Raw genomic sequence first — 20,167 nt, forward strand, 5'->3', positions numbered from 1 at the left:
AACTACTACGTTCTAGACATAGGTCAAGCCTTATATTTGGCATTATTTTACCTTCAAAAAAAATTCAATAAGTGGGTATTATTACTCTTATTTTATACATTAAGAAAAGAGTTTCCAGGTGGGAAAAGAATATTATAGTGCTGACTTTCATACTTTTTAGCTGTGTGACTCTGGGAAAGTTACTTAAACTCTCTGTGCCTCAATTGTCTTGTCATTAGTTGTGATAGTAGGGTCCTTTCATAAGGTTCTTGTGAGAATTACATAAATTAAAATATACAAAAAACCTAAAACAATGATTGAACGTGGTGAGCCTAATACAAGGACTGATCATTATTAGCTAATTTGCTGAGTCATAAAATATTTAAGTATCAGAGCTGGAATTTTAAGTTTAAAGTCCATGTGCTTCCCATTCCTCTACAGTGTTACATTAGGAGCTTCTTTAAAAAACACACTGCATTTTAAGTGATAGCATTAAGAGACTTAAATGGGAAGTGTTGTAATATGTATTAGTGATCAGAACATTTTCAGAATTTAGGGCATGAGCCTGGGTGGTTACAAAACTTTGTAACCATTATTTGCCAACCAGCAACGTCAGAGAAGAGGAAGAATGCAAAAAGGAAATCTGGAAAATAATGAATATGTTGGTCGTACCTTGCTCTCTGGTGTACCTGTGAAGGGTTAGATCAAGCAATGGAGAGCTTACTCACAGTGGCTGAATGGAATTCTCCAGAACAATCTGATTTACAACAAAAATTTCACTGAGGAAAACAAAGGGATGGCATCTGGCCACTCATCTGCATTGTATTCCTTGTCAGCCAAAATGTCAATGACGTTAGCATAGCTGTCAGCCCAGCAGAGCTGGCCATTCATAGTACCTCGTGAATCCTAGCCTAATACATTTGTGGAATTATGTAATTTAGTGAACATGTAGACCTTATGAATTTATCCTCAAATTAGACCAACATTGCTATAAATGCAGAAGAGCCATTAAGGAGAGAACTTTACTTGGATAATTATAGGACTTCATGACCCATCCTTCTCTGTTTACTGTGCTTCTACTTTAAAATGGATTCTAATTGTGTTCCTGAAAGGAGAAAGAAAGTCAGCAAGAGTTAAAACACCATCTGTCAGTGCCAAAAAGGATTGAAGTCACGTGTCCAGTGATAAAATTTTCTTAAGTATTGTATACCAATTTGTTATATTATACAGATCTTGATTCTTTAAAATAGACAACTCAATAATAACAATATCAGTTATACCAACTATTTAAAGATCCTCTAATTTCAAGGTACTTTCATTTACATTAAATAATTATTAAATTATTAAGTAATAATTTTATCCTTAGAAATAGTATTGGCAATAGAGTGTAAAAACCTATTTTAAATGCCAGCTTTAAATGTGTCATTTTTACAGGGAATTATACCCAATATCTTGTAATAACCTACAATGGAATATAATCTGCAAAAACCTGAATCACTATGCTGTACACCTAAAACTAATAATATTGTAAATCCACTATATGTCAATAAAAAAGAACCTTTTATGTAAGTAGAAAGAGGAAACAGTGATGATCCACTTTGTTTAAAAATTTGTGTTCAGAGGTATTAGATCTTTTAAATTTAAAACAACTTTGAAAATTAACATAGTTTAGCTGCACAATAGTGATGAGAAAAATTTGTTTTAATCTAATAACCTGAATATTTTTATTCACTAAATAATGGGGACACCTAATGACTTAGAGAAACTCTCCTTTAAAAAAAATTTTTTTTTAAAGTCATTACTCATAACCTGAGATAGAAACTCTGAGGAATAGATTGACTAGTCACATATTATTCAGCAGATGGGATTTGAATGTCCACAGGTTATTCAGGAAAAAAAAAAATTCAGCTAAAGGTTGCTGCAACCTTCATCTGGAAGTGTAAGGCTTGATGATAGTTTTGCCTTGGTGATTTATCTATTTAATCCCTGGTCATAAATCTTATAGATCACAAGCATTTTGGCTCCAAATTTCTTAGATAATATTGCAGAATAAATCAAATGTGTAGGGAGATAGAGATAGATTGGTGTAATTATTATGATGTATGAATACAGACAAGGATATAATATTTAAATTATACATATATATCACTTCATCAACTATTTACAGTGTCCACTGTTTGCTTAGCCATCTCATCTTGGTGATGTATATATTCTAGCTATAGATTGTAACTAGGCAGTGGAATTTATCTCTAGAGAAGCAAATAAAAATGTAAATATTTCAGATGTTTATATTTATTAATTTCTGGCATCACATAGCTTATAGATTAAATATGATACGAAAGAGATACATGTTATCTGCCTTTGAACACTTAGAATGTGTTTGAATAAGTAATATTATTGAAATCACTGTGGATTTTCATCAGTTATATAATAAAATTAGAGATATTCTTGGCACAAAGCTGAACAGCGAGTAGGCTCTTAATAAGTTCTATCTACTGATATCGTTGTGAATACTGCTTCTTTGTGTGCATCAGAAATGCTAAACTTTAAATTTTTGAAAGAATGGACCACTTCTAGAGCTGACTTTTGGGCTCACTCAAGGGGCCACGTTGAATTATTGCTGTTCAAATTAGTACTTATAACAAAGAAATATAAATATTCTAAGACAAAAGGTAAATTTAAGGAAATGTTCAATTCAACAACATTCTTTTGAAATTTTAGAGTGTGTTAGGTATTTTAAAGCACTTTCCCACATATTGTTTTATGTCCACATAGGTGATTATCATGTATCTTACTAGTCCCATATACCAGAAGGGACAACTAGACTCCAGAGAAATTAAATGCTTTGATCGTGACCACACAGCTTGCTTGTGGCAGAACCAATATTAGAACCTATATATTCTGATTCACCTCTCTGTGCTTCTTCCAGTGGGGCTATAGAAATAGCAACAATTACAGAGACATTGAAGAGAAGCAAAAAAAAAGATTTAATAGAACTTAATGTTAGACAAAATATGAATGTCCATTGTAAAAAATGACTAGTGTTTGGCAATAGCTACACTAACTCAAAAGTAAGGGACTAGACAGGATGAAAAACTGCAGGTTTAATTACTCAATGAGTAACTAAATACCCTCAACATTAAACAAATCAACATATGTTGGCAAAAATTTTTAAACTGTTGTTAAAATGTAGCTATAATTTATTGTGGCACTATGCTAAGTATTTGCTTTCATACTTTATCAGCATGAAGGCTTTTCTCAGATCATATTCCTATTTTGCTGGATGAGAAACTCATGTTACAGAAAGACAGAAAATAACCCAATTCTAATCACAAAATCCAATTATGGACATTATATCAGATTTCACATTATTTGAAGATAATTAAAGAAATATGTGTTTGCTTAATGGGTCTCCTGAGAATAAGGAGAACAGAGATCACTGAACTGAAAGAAGAAAAAACTTATGGAGAAATTTCAAAAATTCATGTGGCGCAAACCACACTCATGAGTAAGATGAGTGTTCCCTTCATTTTTCTCCTCTTTCTCTCAGTCCTCCACTCCTTCAGCAGTTATTCGTGGACAGTCTCACCATCTTACCCCTAGCTTCCTCACTCACTGACACTTTGCAACATCTTATCCCTTTTGGTCTCTCTTCCCCTACCCAAATGTTCCAGGTAACAATTAATTAAAAGGGGCCCTGCTCCCCTATTCTATATGCAAACATAGAACATGTCCTGATCGTCTAACCCTTAATTATGGAAACTTTATGCCAGGGATGAAAGAATTCCATTATTTCCTATCACATCACAGAAACCAAGAGGCAATTCAGTTCCCTCTTGCATTGACTGAGAGAAAGGTCAAAGCCATTTATGATCTGCCACTATCCAACTGAACATTTTTTTGTACTATATATATATCTGTATATATATATATATATACACACACACACATATATACACATTTTTTTACAATACACATTTTACACTCTAAATATACCCTTGATTTTATCTTATTTTTCAGTTTTTTTCTCTTTTATCCTATTGCATCATTTTATCTTAATGTACATATTTTGATAGGTAAAATTAAATGCTTTCCGGAACAAAACTAATAGTATCTGTATTTCTGCATTCACATATGTAACTACATACACATATGTTCTTATACGTATTCATTTATATGTACATATATACACTTACTTATAAATGGATCATTATAAATATGAAAATCTACATTCAGCCATTTAAAAAGACTGTTTCTATGTGTAGATCCTTACTGTTTATTCCAGCAATAGCTTCTGTTCCTCTCTTTGTTTGTGGAAAATGGCTGCTGCCCTTGATCTCTTGTGTCTTCTGTGGCATGGACTGGATAGCCCAGGAAGCCAAACATTGCCTCTGCTGGTGTAGAGCTACCAACTAGAGTTAGATGACATAATCTTGGAATCACTTGAAGTCAACAGAGATCTTATAGTTCCCTCTTTCTATCACAGAACAGTTAGCTTCATATATTTGCCAAAGTCAGTGTCAAGTTGCTGCATTTGCTAATCCAAATTCTATAGACATTTTTTGGTTGTACATGCTTATTTTTCATTCTCATTTTGTGTTTGTGGCTGGATACCATCTTCTCCATAGTTATAACTGCAATTACAGCAGTAAGGGAATGAACCTTTAGTTTATATTGTTTAAAGAGTATTGAAGCACAAATACAAATATATTTTATGAGGAGCTTTTATTTAGACTCATCGTGTCAAGTAGTTATATTACTAGAAGTTTAAATTTACTTAATTCTGAATACTGGTTGGTTGTAGGGAAAAGAGAGCATCAAGTTAGAAATCAAAAGTTTTGGATTCCGTGCTAAATTTTGCTGGAAATTAGCATATGACTTTGGACAAGAGAAATTATGCCCGCCCCAACCAACTCATAGGATTTTGTGAAAATGTGATAGAATTATTCATAAAAGCACTCTAAAAATGTAAAGAGCTAGTCAAATTTGATATATTGTTATTGCTTAATTTTTTTCTGAAGAAGCATTGATTTTTGTCAGTGAGTGTGTTTTACTTTACTTCTGTCAGCCTTAACTGAGGCATGAGTATATTTAAGAATTTGAAATCTATTTTATAAATAGTTTTAAAGTGTCAGAAGCCTTGTCAAGCACTTTTGACATGACTTATGGTAAACTAATTTAGGATTAAAAAATAATTGGTATGGTTTTCTTTCAATCATTGTAGTCTCAGATGGGTGGGAAACCTAGGGCTTCTAGTTGAGTCCCTGTCTCTGTAGATAATGAGGTAGTTAAAGAATGCCAATTTTTAAAAAATCCAGTCCTCCCTTTTATTACTGAAAACAATAGCAAGTCATGGAGTGAGGATGAAGAACAATTGTTTCTTTCCATTTTCACATGTGCCTCTTCTCTTCAGTGCAATCATACTCCCGCCAAGAAAATCACCCTTGATGAGCTCCCTTTGGGTCATGGGTAGCAAGCCACAGGCTGCTCTCTGAAAGATGGGCCTCCTCTCACAGACCACAGGCTGGGTGTGACTTGGTTCTACTGCTCGTGGCAGCCACCAGAACCCCTTAACGTGAAATCTTTTATCTGAGTAAGATTTGTAAACTCAAGATACACCAGACCAGGCTTTTCCCCACTTATCTCAACAGATTCACTTAAACTTTCCACTGAGTTGAAATTTTTTAAATGATAGAACTATTTGATTCTAATAGGTAGTTATTATCAAAAAAAGAATTATTAAATCTTTAAAAACAAACCACCCAATCAAAAAATGCACAGAAAGCCTAAATAGACATTTTTCCAAAGAAGACATACAGATGGCCAATAGGCACATGAAAAGATGCTCAATATTGCTAGTTAGTAGAGAAATGCAAATCAAAACCACACTGAAGTATCACCTCACACTGGTCAGAATGGATGTCATCAAGAAGTCTACAAATAATAAGTGCTGGAGAGGGTGTAGAGAAAAGGGAACGCTCTTACATTGTTGGTGGGAATCTAAATTGATGCATCCATTATGGAGAACAGTATGGAAGTTCCTTAAAAAACTGAAAATGGAGCTACCATGTGATCCAGTAATCCCACTCTTGGACATATATCCAGAAAGCTCTAATTTAAAAAGATTCATGTACCTCATGTTCATAGCAGTAGTATTTATAATAGCCAAGACATAGAAACAACCCAAGTGCACATCAACAGATGATTGGTTTAAGAAGATATGGCATATATATATATACAACGGAGTATTACTCAGCCACGAAAGGAATGAAATATTGTCATTTGAGCACCATGGATGGGCCTAGAGAATATCATACTAAGTGAATTAAGTCAAACAAAGACAAATACTATATGATATCACTTATATGTGGAATCTAAAAAGATAATACAAATGAATTTATATACAGAATAGAAACAGATTCACAGACATAGAAAACAAATTTATGGTTACCAGAGGGGAAAGGGAGTGGGAGAGGGATGAATTAGGAATATGGGATTAACAGATACAAACTACTATACATAAAATAGATAAGCAACCAGGATTTACTGTATAACACAGGGAACTCTTTAATATCTCATAATAACCTATAATGCAAAATAATCTGAAAAAATATATATATATAATGGAATCACTTTGCTGTACATCCAAAACTAACACAATATTGTAAATCAGCTATACTGCAATTAAAAATAAAAGAATCTTTATAGAACTACTGCAAATTAAGCCAGAGGGATATTATTTAAAAATAATACCCGTGATCTGATATGCACGAAAGTTAAGAAAGTCTTCCAAAGTCATGCAAGTGTCAGGAGCAAAATGAGCTCAGGACTTGCAGTGCTTAATTTGTAGTTCTCTCTTTAATTCATTTAGCCATCAAGCAAGCCTCTACTGAATTGTCCTGTCATATATAATAGAAAATACATCTATTTAGGGAAAACATACTGGGAGAAAGATTAATTGGGGGCATTTCCTTTGAAAATGGTAGAGTAGCAGAACTCACAGAATTCAGAATAGTTGATGGCTCTTCAGAGAGCCATTGCATCCCCCTTGGGATAAGTGTCCTTGCATGAAGGGTGTCTCTCACAAGGCCAAGTATGGCCCAAGTTGAACAGGTTGATGAAGGCTAAAGCTAGCATGTGATTACTCTGCTGGTTCCTGACTTAGTGTTCAACTCTGTTACTCCAGACCCAAAATGGAAAAATGTGCAAAGAGAAAGGTAAACTTTGGAACATGCCAGAAGATACGAAATGGCAAGGTTATTTTGGTTTGTTTGCTTTTATTATAAATTTAGGCAGAATATGCGTGCTTGATCTCATCTGAAAGCTTTTCTGAGGGTTCCATCTGTGTAAACAGTGTATCCATGAATACACACACACACACACACACACACACACAGACACCCGTGACAGCCATACTGGGCAGAAGAACCCCATCACCACCACCACCGCCGCCACTACCACTGCTTCCATTACCACGTCCTGAGTTTTCCAAAATCTCTAACAGATTTTTTTGGGTTGCTTCAAAGTCATCAGGATTAGGCTAAAGAGAGAGTATGTGAGACGGTGTTTTGCCAGGCCCCAGGGAATCCCTCAAGAGCACTGTACAGTCCCATTTGTTACTGATCAGGGACCCAGAAGAGTCAACAATCAGTTAATAGCATGTCACAAGGATGCTGTTTTCCACCAGACTGTATTCACGTCTGCAGAAATAGCAATGGCATTTCATCCTCGATTGGCTAGACCCTAATCTCTCCCTGTGAGACGAGAATGACCAGCCTGTACCCTTTTGTCACAGTAATATTGGAAGAAGAGAAATGAAAATATGCTGCTCATGACTTTGTGTATATGCTTCTTTCTTGTCCCTGTTGTTCCCCGATGACGTCAACATAGCTTTAGCCCGACGTGCCATTTGGACCAAACTCTTGGCTTGATCTGTGATGAATGCCCTGTCGGGTACACAGGACCACGCTGTGAGAGGTAAGCACATACTACACTGACTTTCAACATGATATCCACCTTGAGAGTAATAAAACCACAGACATTATCATCCTTCGCACTACCCCAGAAAAGCCACCACACTCGGTGAGGTGAAATAAAGTTTCTCACCACACTTGTCAAACAAATGCATTATATTTTTATAGTTTATTTATTCTCTAGAAATTGCTCCATAAATCTCCATTCACTCAGAGAGTGTTTGATTAATGTTTTAATCTTAAAGGTTAAACATTAACCTGCAATCTTTCTAGAAAGTATTGCTCAAGTGGAAAGTCATGCACTTTAAGATTTATCTTACTGTCTATGTTGGCAACATTTATTTTTCATAATTAGCTTTTTGTCCTTAAAATGTAGCTTAAATGTGTAGTTCGTAGTTCAGCAAGTGGTCCATAATTTACTTAAATATATTTGAAAATCGAAACAAAATGTAATTTATTATCATGATTTATATTCTCATCTAATTACTTCTAAGCCAGTATTTTAATTCCTGTTTGTTTTACTAGGTTGTTTTGCAGTGGAACCAGGGATATTATTTTATGTAATTTGTGTGATTATTTTTCCTCCTAGAATCTTTTGGAGGAAAAAATTCTTCCGTATTTCAGTCTTACTAAAAATGGTACAAAATTCTCCCATTACATCATTGATGAACACAGCATCTCTCTGTGCGTAACACTGATAATAGTCCCTTTTGCTGCCATCACTAGAGAGTGGGCGGGGGTGGAGGTGGGGGAGGGGCAGAGGAAGTGACCTGCTTTCACCCAGCATCACCAAGGCTAACACCACAGAGGGCTATTTCTGCCTGTCGTGTTTTCTGGGCAGCCATCAGCCCTATTTCAACCACACTGCACAAACTTAATGAAGCAAGAGCCAATCACCCAGAGGGAATGTAGCCAGCAGCTAGCAGTCTGTGGACAGAGTGCCAACGACAGCTCCTAGCAGCAGCAAGTACTGTTTGTGAGTATGGTGCATCTGTAAATTAGTAATGGAGGAACAGAGGTGAAATAAGGAGGACTTATTTTTAATAGAGATACTGGAAGTCTTTGATGGTGTTTTTTTTTTAAAAACAACAACAACAACAACAACAACAACAGAAGGGCACATGCATATTACTTACTGTAATAGCAGAACAGATCATTGCCAGGACAGATTTACATCAAATGCCTAACCCCCCTGGCTGTCTTCAGGCAACCTCTTTTTTTTGGCAACTGGAAAATTACAGCTGCTCTGTCATACAAAGCCATTAAATCCACTTATGTAGGTGAGCTTAGTCTCTGATGTATTTATACTTCTTTGCTGTATAATATGTTTTTTCTATACATGTTAGACAATGATTTCTGAACCATATACATTTAAAATCCTACATTTTATTCAATAAATATTTGTTTAGCAACTACCATGTGCTGGGCATGGGGCTAGACATAGGCTATAAAGAGATGTAGCCTACCAACCTTTCCCTCAAGCAGCTCACATTTTTAATGTGGGTGAGAATAGTTGAATGTATTATGAAGAATATTCTAGTTTGAGTAATAAAATGCACCTAGGAAAGACATACCTGACAGAAAGGATGATTTCCTGCCTAAAGTCTTTATTAATTTGATTCAAAAGAAGATGGAAACATGCATATGCAGCTATCAAATGGCATACCTTACCTCTAATTCAAGTTTTTCAGTCAAGAATAATCTTAAACTATTGTTATATGGAAGATGTGATATTATATTTTTCTAGCCAGAACTTGGATTAGGGTTTTCCAGGAATATTTAGAGTCTATCATTTCTCTGTATATATATGAGCCAAAAAGTCCATTTGATGGGTCGAAAATATTAGGAGAAACATTTTGGGGGAATGTGCAGGCTGAAGTAGACCCAGGGGCGGGGTGGGGGGGGTGTGGAGAATAAGGGTCAGGAAAGGAAGGAGATACGGGTTTCACTGAAAATCTTGTAATCAGAACCATTCTGTGAGTGATTGGTGTAATCAGTTATGCACATCATCTACACAAAATCAGCACTGAAAAACTGAAGCCGTGTTTTCCAAGCTGTGGATGTTCTTGGAATAGAGTTCTATGATCATATAAGTTTGGGAAGCATCTATTAGAATGTGAAAAGTTTTGACCAGTCCTGGAGTGAAAAGAATCTCTTCAGTTTGTTTAACTCAGCATTTTCTAATCTTATGTGACCATAAATCCCCTACTTTTATTATATAGCAAGAATGCATCTCAGACAACTCAGATGGGAATTATAACTTTATATTTTTATCTCAGTTTAATTTCTACTTTGAGATCAAAATTTTTATATAGCTGTGAGCTTGGACATGTAATCTCAGTCAAGTACACTTTAAACTTATCCAATGTTATATGTCAATTGTGTTCCAATTTTAAAAATTTGTTTTAACTTTTTTTCTCTTCTCCCCACTTTCCACCCCTCCCTTTGGTTGGAACCAAAGTTCTAACAAGCTTACTTAGTACCAAGAGGCTTGAATGCTTGAATGAGTGTGTGTGTGTGTGTGTGTGTGTGTGAGAGAGACTGTGTTTGGGGCAGTGGACATATGGTGGGGCCAACGTGTCCCGTCCTGAGTAATTCACCTACACGCATTTCTGCTGACCTCTTCCTGTTTCCTGTCCTCCTGATTACCTTTCCCTTCAAGTCTGATAATTCTCTCCACTACTTTCCTATTGCTCGTGGGGGCACAGGGCACATACTGCTGTCTTCTTTCCACACAGGATCCACCAATATCTCTACTCTCTTCATTTCTCTTCCATCTGCCTTTCTAACTCCATCCCATTTCCTGTTTGGGGATGAATTACAGGAGGTGGTGCCACATTCATAAAAATGGTGACTTTTAAAGCCAAAGTCTAGAATATTCCTATGTTTCTGCTTTCCTTCCTGTCAGATCCCTTCACTCAGTAATGCAGTACAGGTGACCTTGCTGCTGAAATTGAGAGAATGGAGAAAAATCACAAACAAGAGGATGGCAAAACAAGATATGACAAAATATGGACTGATAGTCTATTACACGTAGGACACTGGTTACAATTTTCAGAAACTTTTGCTTAGAGCCAAAGTGCTCATACTTTGAGATATTACTGCTTTCTTCTGACTAGGGAATGTTTTAAACAAAATTAAAAGAAGAGAACCAGGGGTAAAGGAACTGGGTGTTCATCATGGCGTTTTGCTAAGATTCTAAGCTTTTATTATCTAGACAAGAGAAGAAAAATACAGAAAAATTAAGGAGACAGTATTTTGAAGGTCAAAAAGGGATAGGTGTCAGAGCATGAAGATAAATAAAACATGGAGGAAAAAAGGGAGCTAAATGCTGATGACACCTGCACTACTGGACACTAAACTACTTTCTGAATGAATTGTAGCCTCAGCAACATATCACACCTCACAGAGAAAGACATTTAAAAAGATTGTGGCAAGTTCATCCAAAGAGATCCATAGGACCACAAGAAACATAATGGGATACATGGACCCCTTAAACCCTGTCCCCTCCCGAGTTGGCCAATTTTTTAAGTCTTCCCTAAGTAAGGAGAGAGAAGTCAAAGTTAACTCTAATTTCACAATTGCCACTGAGAAAGCAGAAAGAATTTGAATTCAGTTGCTTAGTATTTGAAAAATTTGCCTACAATTTTATCTACATGATTTATATTCAGTGTCAGAGAAGTTCCTTTTTGTTTTGTTTTGTTTTGTTTTTTTAATTTCAATTCCAAAATCCAATTTAGATATTCTCTGCTTCAGAAATCTCGACTCTGAACCAAGTCTACCTGTCAGCTGATCACTATGCTGGTGAGATTTTCTACTCATGGCTGAGTGTCCTTGAGCCCTGAGTCCTGGATGCAGAGCGTGGGGTCACAGAAGTAAGAGAAGAGAGACAGTTATGCTAACTTGTAGTGCCATTAGGAAAATTGTGACTGGAAGTGAGGTTTCAAAAGGCAGCTTATCTGTGGTTGTGCAGTTTGTACACTGCACAGAAGTACTCAGTCAAGGGGGAGACTGGGGTCTTGAGTCCAGTGTGCCCTCTTCTTGCCAATACATCTACTGTGCTGTGCTTGGGTGCCCAGCCATGCCCACTGTCTCTTCATTTTTCTGCATATGCCCATAGAGAATCTTTTTTTTCAACTTGCAGAAAGGCACCATATAAGCAGGCACACTCCTCAGTCTTTAGCTGATTCAGTCAAATGGGAGGTAGAATCCGCCCAATTCCACAACCACTCCCATTTAAACTCCAGCCACCCTCCCCTGTGCCTTTGCCAGTGCTGTTTCCATTGCCTGGAAGACTAAAGCCCTTCCCCACCCCTGCCTGAGACCAGCTCTGCTCCCCTCTTAAAATTCAGCTCTGTCTTCTTGAAAGCGTGCTTGATGAATCCTAGTTTGAGTTGGTTGCCCTTTTCTATACTTCCTTAGCAGTATTTACATATCTCTAATAGTTCACTGCTACATTTTTAAGTATAGATGACCCTAGAAAAACATGAGAGGTAGGGGCACTGACCCCTGCGCAGTTGAAAATTGTGTATAACTTTAGAGTCGGCCCTCTGTATCCCTAATGTGGTACCTACAGATTAAACCAACCTTGGACCACATAGTACTGTAGTATTTATTGACAAAAATCTGTGTAGAAGTGGTCTCACACAGTTCTAACTCAGATTGTTCAAGGGTCAACTGTGTATCTTTATTCTCCATGGACTGTAGTATAAAGACTATGCCATATATATATTAGTATCATGTGAAAGTGCTTAGTAGATGTTTAAGAAAGAGTGGGAGGGGAAAAAAGCAAGAGTTTTTCTAATTTGCTTAGAGAGATTGAAGCATTGTTTTCAGTCTAAAGATAGGAAGAATGTAGACCAAAGATTTTAGCCAAAAGTTGTTGAAAAAATGATGGAGCTGAATGAGATAAAGTCTCAATTTCCTTTCTTCCTCTCATTGTTGTTTCTCTCCACCGCCATTTCCTCTCTCTCTCTCTCTCTCTCTCTCTATATATATATATATATATATATATCTTCCTTTAATGTTTTTCCTAAGTCATCAATAGAAACAGCCATATTACATAACTGCATGTGTTATCTACATTTAAGGAATCTCTTTCTAAAATATTGCAATTTGATTTGAAAAAAGTTACCAGATGTGCAAAGGAACAAGGACTTTGTCATGTCAAGATGTCCATCTCTAGCAAAAAAAAAAAAAACCCAATAAACTCTCTGTTTGAAAATGTCTTCCTTCTGCCTTGCATATGAAAATGAGAGGACTTGAGATTTCAACTTACTATTTGCTTTAATAGAGTGAAAATCTGAAAAGCTAGAAAGGCTAAAGGAGTGTGATTTACACTAGTGTTAATTAGATGACTCCAACTTGATCAGACTGTAAAACACTGTTATTAATACAAGTTATATGATTAGCAGTATTGTATTCACTGACCCTAGAATTACCTTGTAACATCTATTGAAGCGTTTCTGTAAGTCTCTAAGAGTGCTATTCTATGTATAGAAATGCACACATGCACACACTCTTACACACACACTCACCTAATAAAATCCCAATGTTTACTTTCAGTGAAGTGGCATATGAATGATGTATCATATATATTCAGTAAGTCTCCTTATATGTCCTACAACAAAAAGTAAAAGACAGATGCTTCTTCAGTTACTCTATTTAATTGTAGTTATTTTCTCAAGGATTGAGTTGGTTTTTTAAATTACTGATGTGGGAGAATTTTGGACTTATTAATTGGTATTTACATTAAAAAAATTCCCAGATCTTGTAATATAATGCCATCACTCCTGAGGGCAGTAAGTCATGTTGAGGAAAGTGAGCTAAAAATAATGGGGTTTTGTTGTCTGTGATGATGCTCATTGTATATTGTTATCCTAGTGGAGCAAAGCCAGTCTTTTAATGGTAAACAGAATGAGATGTGAATATATGTGGATGTGATCATGAGTTCTGAATATCAAGTAAGGCAAGAAGAACTGAGTTAAAATTCAAAAGGATTTTTTTCTTATCTTTATTGACTACCACTCCTGAAGGGATCGTGGGGGAATTGTATGCACTAAAATATTAGTTCATTTTTACAATAGAGAATGAATAATTAATATTTGTGGGTGGCAGTATTCTTCCAAGCAACATTTATACAATGACTTTCACAATTTATAAAATATTTTGTTAAAATTAAAACTAGTAATCTCATTAAAAATTATGATAAAAGGGTAATTCTACAAGATTATTATGGCACCTATAAATGTTCCAGGAAACTTAGAATACTCAGCGTATCTTACCAAATTAATGACTTTGCCCCATAATCAGGATACTATTAAAGTATCCTTATACGATGTACTGGATTTAAGCCATTTCTCTTTCTGTGGTAGAGAACATTTTTCTCTACACAGTGGCTTACATATCTGTAAGTAGGTGAGCATAAACATAATGTACTTCTAAGATACATTCCCTTCAGGTTTGACCCTTGCAGTAAAGGACTTTCTGTTTTGCTAAGGTGACACAGATAACAGAGCTAGCCTGACCATAAGACCTCTGATGTACTATTTCATTTCTCCTTTGGCAAGTGGAGCTTAATATGAAGCATGAGCCAATGTAACTGAAAGAGAAGATAGAATGGAATATAAATAAGTGCTTCCTATAAAGGTGTATCTGTGCATCTATAACATTAATTAGCATTTTAAAACATAATGCGTGGTTAAAGGGAAATTTGATACTATAAATAAGTGAACTTTTGTTTTTCTAATAATATGCAAAATAGTGTTTAGTCCTTAAAATAAAAAAAGAACTAGAGTTTGCTAATAAGGGTTGTAGGCACAATTAAGCCTCACCTTATGGCATGTTACTGTAATATGCAGCAGCCTGTTTCTCAGTAAAGACTCTTCAATGGAAATCTGCCTCCATATGGATATGCAAATATATAAAAGCCTATTATTAATGCAGAGGTATAGCCCCTGCACAAATAATGAGACTGTTTCTATTCTCTATTTAATAAAATCTGAATTCTCACTACTGAATTTCCTTGTGAGCCTGTTTCCTCATAACAAGCTCTTGCTACAACAACAAAAAAATGTGAACCTTACATATTTGTACAGAAAACAACCAATTGGAGTAGATACATATGATGTGTTGTACTACAAAGGCTTTCCAACACAGACCTGGATTCCTCTGGAGTGCCAGAAGCAGATTTCTTATTATGCTTTGGTCTCGTCTTCAGTGCCAGTGACAAGATTTTTTTTTCTGTCTGAAATCTAATTACTACTAGGGCTGGCAGGATTTCATCTTGTATCTACAATGCAGTAACAGAAAAACATTCTTTTAATCACCTTGCATTAGAGAAGAGGCGCACTTAAAGGGAAAACATATCCGGGGAGAGGGATAGAATGAAAAAATATATAAACATTGCCCCCAATGGGTTTCATGAGTTCCTCCCAAATACTCACTGATGAAATTTTTCACCTTAGGTGTGCAGAAGGCTATTTTGGACAACCTTCTGTACCTGGAGGATCATGTCAGCCATGCCAATGCAATGACAACCTTGACTTCTCCATCCCTGGCAGCTGTGACAGCTTGTCTGGCTCCTGTCTGATATGTAAGCCAGGTACAACAGGCCGGTACTGTGAGCTTTGTGCCGATGGATATTTTGGAGACGCAATTGATGCAAAGAACTGTCAGCGTAAGTCCTGAACTATTGATGCCCTTGACAGAATTGATGCATTGCACCTCAAATGAGTTCTTGAGTGGAAATTGAAGAGTAGGAAATTATGTGTAATACATATAAGATAGATACACAGCCTATACCCAGAGTCTGAATATTCTAATACATTTATTTGTGCTAATAGATTAAATCTTTTCAAAATTGCTGCATTGTTGAAGAATCACTTTTCAAACGATACACATATTTCTGTTTACACATGGGATGAAGATTTTTAAATATATTTCTGTGTATTAGGTAGGCCCTATTTATCCTTGTTGTTTATCTCAATTCCAATCATTTTCTTGAAATAAATGTATCTGCGCATATTATTTCATTAGTACCTGACAGTTGGTATTAATCTGTTATGCTTTCATATGTAAACTTTACATTCTTGCATCTCACAATAGGTAAAATTCTGCCAATACTCTTACATACTGGCTTTTGTAATTGTTGAGTGATTAACCGTCACCTTAGGACTACTCATAGAATGCTATTTGTTTTTTACTTCCACAAAATTAGCTATTGTAGAGCTTCATTAGTCAGTACATTCCTACCCTCATCTTGATCTCCTCAATTGTATTATTTGGTGTTGTGTAGAATTTACAAATGCTTTATATTAGCAGTGTAATATATCACGCGAGAGAGATCTCATTGCAGAGAATCAAATGGAATGAGCATCCTTGTTAGTCCATGTTCGTTCTGGATGCTGCCATCATCAACTTCACCTGCTGTGATAATCTTTAGGCAGAGCATGTTATGATATCAGCTCAACAGTTCACTTCTGCCAACTTCATTATCGAAAAAGGGACTCTTCCAATCATTCACTTGGGTCCCAGGACCTGCAGCATTACAGAAACCACTGGAAATGTTGTGCTTGTTAGTATCTCTGCTGTAAACACCAAAGACCTGCTAGGGTCCCCCATTTCAATAAGAAATGTGTCTTTCTCCTCACAGGTTTGGAAAATGAGTGCTAGCTTTTTGTCATTTAAAAATGACAATTTGTTGAATCAAAAACAAATCACTCTCTGAAACAGTCGGCAGCTATTAATATCACCTGTAAATTGTCAATTTTATTTTAAAGCAAAATTTCCAACAGTCTCAGAAGCGCCTTTAGACACTGTGGATTTATGGCATCTGTGTAAAATCATTAGGAGCTTAAGAAATTCTCCAGTTCAAACACATCATCTAGGATCTACACTTTCTACCTGTGTGACGCTGGGCAAGACATTTGATCTCACTGAGATTCAATTTCCTCATTTACATAAAGCATCCTAATTTTCTAAGGGCATTAAAGGATCTAGCACATGAGAGTATCTAGTGAGCTGCCTGGGGCCTGGGATATTCACACATGGTGGCTCCTTTTCCAGAGATGCTCGTAGCAGTTGTGAGTATGTGTGGCTCAGTGATTCTAGGGCTGTGTTACTCACTGAATGACCTCATCTTCTATCTCTCAATAATCCTCTCCATAAAGTTGAAGAGACATTTCCACTCTTTTTATTGTGGTGAATTCAGGATCTGTGGTATGAAGTCTTAAGAACACGTAGAAGAATATGGTATAAAAACATTTTGAACCATCACCACTTTTTATATCACTTGCCATGAAGTATAGACATAATTATGTTTTTAATGCTCTTTAACATTTAAAAATATCAGAAACTCATTTTTAAAACTCATTTTAAAAATATCAGAAACTCATTGCTCTTCTATGCATAGTTAGTAAACCTTTACAAAAAGAAAATTCATAAAAAACTATTATTTTTGTTGCCTCTGGATCTGTTCATGAAAAGTACACCACTATGAAGAAATATATTTTGCTTTTTAAATTTATATATATATTTTTGTCATACATTTCATTTAAAAATGCAACTTAAAAATTCTATATTTCTTTTGTTATTTTTAAGATGACTTTATAGTAAATTTAATCTTGTTTCCCCACTAAGAAAAAGTGGCTTTTAAATTACAAATTATTTGAGATTTTAAAAATTGATTATGATATTGATATATATATATATACTGAAACATGTAAAGAAATTAAAAGTATATATAACAATTCTAGTAGCCATATGAAATGGACATTTAAAGAACATATTTTCTTCATCCTCTTCTCACATGCCAGCTATTGACTAATCGTAGGCTATTACCTCAGGAAGATAACTGGCTGGGGCCAGTTTTTCAGTGGCCACCCAACAAGTATCAAGTTAGACACTGATGACCAAACTACTAGAAAAAAAATCAAACAGTTTTTAGAAAAGCAGTAAAACTAAGTAGCACCTCCAGCCAGATGAACCGAAAAATAGCACAGGCTGATGGACTAGCTATTCATAATGTATTTGTAAGTTGTGCTCAAATCGAAGTATTCAGAGACATGAAATATTGTACAAAATTTACCAAAACCATCTATGAATAGTTAAATTCCCATGTCATCTCCCCCTCACATTTTTATTCTGGTATCAATGCAATTATATGTACCGTTAAAAATACACTTGTAGAGTACAGAGTGAACCATTAATTGCCATTCTCTCTGTGGAAAAGCCTCTCAATTTTTAGACTGATTTATTACATGTTTCAGAATAACATCAGACAACTTCATAACATAAAAATGACAAAAGATTACTTAAACCAAATACATTTTCTGTCTTTGGAGATAGTATATAAGTTGTAAAACAAAAGTGATTTTTAAAAATCATAATGCTATACACCTGATACACTTGAAAAAATTGTTTTTATCTCATATACATTTTATTGAATATATTTGACATACAACATTGTGTAAATTTAAGGTTTACAAGATTTGATAAATTTCTTTATTATAATATGGTTTCCATCATAGAGATATTTGTCCTATTATGTAATTGTACAATATTATTGTCTATATTCATTATACTGTGCATTAGATATATCTTATTTGCTACTTGTTGCAAGTTTGTACCCTTAAACAGCATTAATTTTATCCTCCTATTCCCCATCCCACGGTAACCACCATTTTACTCTCTCAGTTTTTTTTCATGGGTTTGACTTATTTTAGATTCCACATATAAGTGATATCATACAATACTTGTCTTTCTATATCTGACTTATCTCACTTAGCATAATGTGCTCAAGGTCCATTCAAATGGCAGGATAGCCTCCTTTCTCATAGCTGAGTAATATTCCATTGTTTATATACATCACATCTTTATATCCATTCACCCATTGATGTTTCCATATCTTGGCTATTGTGAATAATGCTACAGTAAACATGGGAGTGCATATATCTCTTCAAGATATTGTTTTCATTTCCTTTGGGTATATATCCAGAAATGGGATCGCTGGATTGTATGGTGGATCTGTTTTTAACATTTTGAGGAAATTCCATATTATTTTCCATAGTGGTTAGGCCAATTTACACTCCACCGACAGTATATGTGTTCCCTTTTCATCACATTCTCACCAGCACTGTTGTCTCTTGTCATTTTAACTGGTGTGAGGTAACAGCTCATTGTGGTTTTGATTTGCATTTCCGCTATGATTAGTGATGTTGAGCATCTTTTCGTGTGCCTGTTGGCCATTTTGATATCCTCTTTGGAAAAATGTCTACTTAATTCTTCTGCCTTACATACTTATTTAATCTTAAAGGTATGTATATATTTCACCTCAAGCTCATTTTTTGAGCTTAACACAAAAACTGGCATATTGTAAATAATCATTAGATTGGAAAAATTAATTTTGCTTCATTAATTGTAGTATTAATGTTATGCTATGGATACTATTAATATTGACAATTTTGCAAAATTATTTCAGCTCTAGAGTCAGAATGCATTACTTATATTAAGATTATATTTTAAGTGCTACCCCTGTGTACCTATGAAGAAGCAAAACGGCTGTAGGAGCGGTGGAAAGAACATTTTGCCTGAAGTCAACTATATCATGTACTAATCATGTGGCCTTGTTTGAGTTATCACTACTTGGAATTTCAGTGTCTTTATTCTCAGAATTAGAATAGTAATGTGACATCAGGAACTGTGCTGTTGCTTTACATAAATATCTCTACAGTTTAAAGAGTTGTTGTAAACATTGAATGATATAATGCTTCACAGAACACCTAGAAAACATGCTTTTCTAAAACATTGTGGCCAGTATTACCATCTGGGGGATATTACTATTTAACGAACCTATTCAGACTATTAGCACATTTTTCCCAACCACAGATCTCTCTTCTCTTTGCAGCTTGTCACTGTAATGCCAACGGCTCCTTCTCTGAGGTTTGCCATGCTCGAACCGGACAGTGTGAATGCAAACCTAGTGTGCAGGGGCGGCGGTGTGATGAATGCAAGGTAAGAAGTGGGAGCTGACCAATGATTACTTCTTCCTTCAGACTTTTCATTGGCTTTCACTGGCATCCTCCTGAGTATACTGAAAGACACGTTCAGGAGTATCTCATTCTACATATAAAATTACTGTGATCATTGAAATGTTTTTTTTCCAAATAGAACAAAATTTGCCATACACTAGCATTGGACCCTCAACCTCTGTTTCC

General features: G+C 35.4%; 1 protein-coding gene across 1 annotated transcript in view; it reads left to right on the forward strand.

Annotated features, from left to right (window-relative positions):
* LAMA2 (laminin subunit alpha 2) overlaps window positions 1-20,167 on the forward strand; it is a 604,135-nt gene that overhangs the window by 383,459 nt on the left and 200,509 nt on the right. The window contains exons 18-20 of the mRNA XM_057737971.1: window positions 7,870-7,956; window positions 15,419-15,630; window positions 19,858-19,964. Of these exons, the coding sequence (XP_057593954.1) occupies window positions 7,870-7,956; window positions 15,419-15,630; window positions 19,858-19,964 (406 nt within the window). The remainder of the gene's footprint in view (window positions 1-7,869; window positions 7,957-15,418; window positions 15,631-19,857; window positions 19,965-20,167) is intronic.

This window comes from Hippopotamus amphibius, chromosome 6 (genome assembly GCF_030028045.1).
Source record: "Hippopotamus amphibius kiboko isolate mHipAmp2 chromosome 6, mHipAmp2.hap2, whole genome shotgun sequence".
In the NCBI taxonomy this organism is placed as follows: Eukaryota; Metazoa; Chordata; class Mammalia; order Artiodactyla; family Hippopotamidae; genus Hippopotamus; species Hippopotamus amphibius.